The following is a 5,710-nucleotide window of genomic DNA, read 5'->3' as shown; positions in this document are numbered from 1 at the left end:
AAAATAAAAAAAAACAAAAAAATAAAAATAATACACAACAATAATAATACAGATAAAAACAGTACAATATAACAACTATTTACCTGACATTTACCTTGTATATTAGGTGTTCTAAGTAATCTAGGGAAGATTTAAAGTATACTGGAGGAAGTGAGTAGGCTATGTGCAAATACTACACCATTTTATAAGGGACTTGAGCATCTGCAGATTTTGGAATCGAGGAGCTCTGGAACCAATCCCCCAATGGTACTGAGGAACATCTGTATTTAATTTTTCTTGGCCTGGCATTGTGACTCATGCCTATAATCCTAGCACTTTGGGAGGCCGAGGCATGCGGATCACCTGAGGTCAGGAGTTTGAGACCAGCGTAGCCAACATGGCAAAACCCCATCTCTATTAAAAATACAAAAATTCGGCCGGGCGCCGTGACTCATGCCTGTAATCACAGCACTTTGGGAGGCCGATGTGGGCGGATCATGAGGTCAGGAGATCAAGACCATCGTGACTAATACAGTGAAACCCCGTCTCTACTAAAAAACACAAAAAAATTAGCCAGGCATGGTGGCAGGTGCCTGTAATCCCAACTACTTGGGAGGCAGAGGCAGGAGGTGGAGGTTGCAGTGAGCCAAGACTGTGCCATTGCACTATAGCCTGTGAGACAAGAGAGAAACTCTGTCTCAAAAAAATTCTTATAGAATTAAATTTTTTCCATAGGGGAATAATAATTGAAAAATAACAAGTTTAAAAAATAGTGGTTTTAAGTGAAAACTCCACTAGGATGTAAGTTCCATGAGATTTATAAAGATTTATGGCAAAAGGATCTTTCTAACTACGATTACAGTTTAAGATTGCTGTGCCCTTGTCATGTGCCAGGAACCGTTCTCAGTGCTTTTTCTTCTTGTCCTTTTCCTTTTATTTTAGAGACAACGTCTCACTATGTTGTCCAGGCTGGTTTTGAACTTCTGGGCTCAAGCAATCCTCCTGCCTCAGCCTCCCAAAGTGCTGGTTTACAGATATGAGCCACTGGTCCTGGCTGTTATTTTTTTTTAAATTTTTTTTAAAGAGATGGGGTCCCACCATGTTGCCCAGGCTAGTCTTGAACTCCTGGGCTCAAGCAATCCTCCTGCCTCACTCAGCCTCCCAAGTAGCTAGGATTACGGGCATATGACCTCCCATTCTTAGTGCTTTGTAGGTCCTAATGCATTTAAACTTTGTTTCCCTTCCCCCTTGAGGTAGATGGTATTACCATGTGCCTTTTACAAATGAGGATTTGGGGACAAAGGGAAGTCATGTGAAATCAAAATCACGTGGCTTATGAAACTAGTGAACCCAGGCAAATTGGCTGTACATCCCTTGTTCCAGTCCCTCAGGAACAATCTTGAAATGACTTACTTTTGGCAATGACGACACCCAAAACAGCAAGAAGCACCAAGACAGAAATACAGATGCCAGCATAGATTCCTTCAGTGGTGGTGACCATCTGTGGATTATGTTCTGGGGACAATTGCTAAGGAAACAACAACAGATCAAAAAAGCATCTTGTAAGAAAGTTATGAAGAGAAAACATTTCCCAGAATCGCTTACCCAGCCATATTTACCTGTATTGGTGCTTGGGGACTTCTGGAATATAAGGGTACGACCAAATGATCTGAGTTTATAACCCTATGGTGAAAATCTAGGACAATTTGAAATTCAAAACATTTTACAATGATGGGGGTGTTTTCTAGCTTGCTTGAGGTCGTATTTACATAAGTGCACACATTTGTCAAAACTAAAACTGTATACTTAAAATGAGTTTGTATGTAAATTTTTTAATTTACTGTTTTAAAAGTCAATAGGTTATTTCCATAAATACATCCTCTTGTGATATTAAAAAAGAAAAAATGTCAGGCGTGGTGGCTCATGTCTGTAATCCCAGCTCTTTGGGAGCCCAGACAGGTGGATAACCTGAGGTCAGGTGTTCGAGACCAGCCTGGGCAACATAGTGAAACCCCATCTCTACTAAAAATACAAAAATTAGCTGGGCGTGGTGGTGCATGCCTGTAATCCCAGCTACTTGGGAGGCTGAGGCAGGAAAAATTGCTTGAACCCAGGAGGCAGAGGTTGCAGTGAGCCAAGATTTGCCACTGCACTCCAGCCTTGGGCAACAGAGTGAGACTCCATCTCAAAAAAAAAAAAAAAAAAGAAAAAGAAAAAGAAACGAATTTGTTTACATAAATTGACTTGATGTGATGTTATCTTAATGTGCTCAGTTATTGAATTTTGTCCTTGATTACAGTCCTTACTTGTCTTTTTACCTGTAATTGAAGATTCTGTCTCTTTCTATATAAATAGATTTGAGAGTAGGTGCACACAGACATGGCTATGATTAACAATTCAATGCTATACAATCATGCAGAAATGTAGAATTGTCTAAGTCTTCTGGTGCCTATCACAAGAGATCATTACCTCCTGGAATAGGCCTGAAATGTGCCAGGCGTCATGCTAGTCCCGCTTTCGTGGCTTAGTTCTAATCCTAAAGAGAGTCCACCAGGTAGGTATTTTAATAGAAGGAAAGGGAAGAATCTGAGTGAAGGCCAAGTCTTCTCATTTATAAAAGCTTAATCTCTGGAGTTAGAATCCCAGGTCTTGGCCTGGACTTGGCTCACGCCTGTAATCCCAGCACTTTGGGAGGCCAAGGCGGGCGGATCACGAGGTCAGGAGATTGAGACCATCCTAGCTAACATGGTGAAACCCCGTCTCTACTAAAAATATAAAAAATTAGCTGGGCATGGTGGCAGGCGCCTGTAGTCCCAGCTACTTGGGCAGCTAAGGCAGGAGAATGGCGTGAACCTGGGAAGCAGAGCTTGCAGTGAGCCAAGATGGCCACTGTACTCCAGCCTGGGTGACAGAGCGAGACTCCGTCTCAATAACAACAAAAAAAGGAATCCCAGGTCCTCTACTTAGTCACTATGTGACCATGGACAAGCTATTTAGCCTCTCTGGACCTATTTCTATGTCTAGCAACAGTAGATTCAATAGGGTTCTTTGCAAGGGTACTTTTAGGTACTTCCTGGTAAACACTATGAATATAGTGGAGTAACAGCATTTGAGCCATGCTTGCTTAGAAGTGGCATAGCCAGTGTCTGGGAGTGCAAAACTACGTTGTTATTACTTTACCCATGGGGTGGGAGGGAAATGTGATGTGGGTAGATGGAGAATGGGGTTTCAGGAGGCAGGCTTTGCTTTCAGTTTTTAATTACAATGCACAAATACTGCATGCTCATTTTAGAATGTACAGCTAAGCATAAAAAAGGAAAACTAAAAAAACCATAACCAGGTCAGGGACAGTGGCTCACACCCATAATCCCAGCACTTTGGGAGGCTAAGGCAGGAAGAAAGCCTGAGCCCAGGAGTTTGAGACCAGTTTAGTAAGACCCTGTCTCCAGAAAAAAATAAAATTAGCCAGGCGTGGTGATGCGTGCTTGTGGTTCCAGGTACTTGGGAGGCTTGGGGTGGAAGGATCACTTGAGCCTGGGAGGATGAGTCTGCAGTGAGCTGTGATCGTGCCACTGCACTCCAGCCTGGGCAATGGAGTGAGACTCTGTCTCGAATAAATAAATAAACCACAACTTTAACATCCAGAAATGAGCACTTTTGCCATTTTGCTTTATAAACTTTTCTAGAATTTTATCTTTCTAGAATGTTTTCTTAACAGAAATAATTACTATATTCTATATGAACTATAGTATATCATAATTGTATCCTATTTTAAAAGTTGCTTCTTTCATTTAATAATGTGTTATAACCAACATATTATAACATGCTATAACCTATGTCAGTAAATGCACTGCAATGACTACATTCTTATGCTCTGTCGCCCAGGCTGGAGTGCAGTGGTGCGATCTTGGCTCACTGCAATCTCCACCTCCCAAGTTGAAGTGATTCTCCTGCCTCAGCCTCCCAAGTAGCTGGGATTACAGGCGCCTGCCACCACACCCAGCTAATTTTTCTATTTTTAGTAGAGATGAGGTTTCACCATGTTGGTCAGGCTGGTCTCAAACTCCTGACCTCAGGTGATCCACCTGCCTCCGCCTCCCAAAGTGCTGGAATTACAGGCATGAGTCACCATGCCCTGCCAGTGACTACATTCTTTATGCCAATACATGGACGTGTTTAAGTAATCTCTTACTATTAAACATTTAGGTTGTTTATAATATTTTCATGATTATAAGTATTAACAATGAACATTCTCCTCATATATTTTTATATATTAGTTCAATTTTTTCCTTAAGATAGAGCCCAGGAAGATGACCTACTGGGTCAAAATGTATTCTGCATGTTTTCAAGATACCTGGGAGAAGACATCTTGACATCTTCAGTCAAGGCACAGAAAGCCCAAGTTTCTGCTACTGCCAACCTTGAACCTGCCTCTAAATTGTTTTCCCTTGCTTCTAAACAGACCTAGTCTGTAGGTAACTGAGACCAAGAATAACCCCACTATTCTGAGGGGTTTTTTAAATCCAGCACAAGTCTAGCCATATGTCAACACATTAAACATGTACATTGTGGCAGTTCTGATATTTAGCCAATATGTCGTATCAGTCAGTGCATGCCATACAAGTTGCTAAATTTTTAAATGTTACTCCTATGTAGTGGCATTCACAGTGTCACTAAGGCATATAGCATAAGGTCATTTGGCTCTACACTAAATAGCCCCGCTTTGATCATTTTGAATTTTTTATACAATGACCATGCTGGCTATCAGAAAGATTATTCTCGGACCAGGTGCAGTGTCTCATGCCTGTAATTCCAGCACTTTGGGAGACCGAGGCAGGCAGATCACTTGAGGTCAGGAGTTTGAGACCAGCCTGGCCAATATGGTGAAACCCCATCTCTACTAAAAATACAAAAATTAGTTGGGTGTGGTGGTGTGTGCCTGTAATCCAAGCTACTTGGGAGGCTGAGGCACAAGAATCACTTAAACATGGGAGGTGGAGGTTGTGGTAAGCTGAGACTGAGAAACTGCACTCCAGCTTGGGTGACGAAAGTGAAACCCTGTCTCAAAAAAAAAAACCTCAGAAGGATTATTCTCATAACCTCAGACTTTTTTTGTTTGTTGCTTCAAAAAGTTACTTGCACCAATTAAAAGGCAGGTTGTTTCTTACAGGAGCCAGAAGAAAAGATCTCATTAATAAATCTATCTAACTTACATGGACGCAGAAGACTTTGATGAGCATCATAAGACTAGATCCCTTAAATTTTTCTCAAGTTCACTGAGAAAAAAAGTATGGGAACATTTTACAGAATCAAAGTTATTATTTAGAACTTTGTTATCTTAAAAAGTCATCCTGGGCCGGGCATGGTGGCTCACGCCTGTAATCCCAGCACTTGTGGGAGGCCGAGGCGGAAGGATCACTTGAGATCAGAAGTACAAGACCAGCCTGGTCAACATGGCGAAACCTCATCTCTACTAAAAACACAAAAATTAGCCAGATATGATGGTGGGCACCTGTAATCCCAGCTACTTGGAAGGCTGAGGCAGGAGAATCACTTGAACCCAAGAGGAGGAGGTTGCAGTGAGCTGGGATGGCACCAGTGCATTCCAGCCTGGGTGACAGAGCAAGACTCTGTCTCAAAAAAGAAAGAAAGAAAGAAAGAAAGAAAGAAAGAGAAAGAAAGAAGGAAGGAAGGAAGGAAGGAAGGAAGGAAGGAAGGAAGGAAGGAAGGA

General features: G+C 41.8%; 1 protein-coding gene across 3 annotated transcripts in view; it reads right to left on the bottom strand.

The window, feature by feature from the left end:
* HAVCR1 (hepatitis A virus cellular receptor 1) overlaps window positions 1–5,710 on the bottom strand; it is a 36,003-nt gene that overhangs the window by 11,059 nt on the left and 19,234 nt on the right. For 2 of the 3 annotated variants that reach the window (XM_017854390.1, XM_017854391.1), the window contains exon 7: window positions 1,367–1,507. In XM_017854390.1, the coding sequence (XP_017709879.1) occupies window positions 1,367–1,507 (141 nt within the window). Of the gene's footprint in view, window positions 1–1,366; window positions 1,508–5,710 lie in introns of those variants that run through there. The other variant, XM_017854392.1, reaches the window with a different exon arrangement.

Source organism: Rhinopithecus bieti, unplaced genomic scaffold (genome assembly GCF_001698545.2).
Source record: "Rhinopithecus bieti isolate Rb0 unplaced genomic scaffold, ASM169854v2 scaffold_38833, whole genome shotgun sequence".
Lineage (NCBI taxonomy): Eukaryota > Metazoa > Chordata > Mammalia > Primates > Cercopithecidae > Rhinopithecus > Rhinopithecus bieti.
This window is presented reverse-complemented; position numbering and strand designations above follow the sequence as displayed.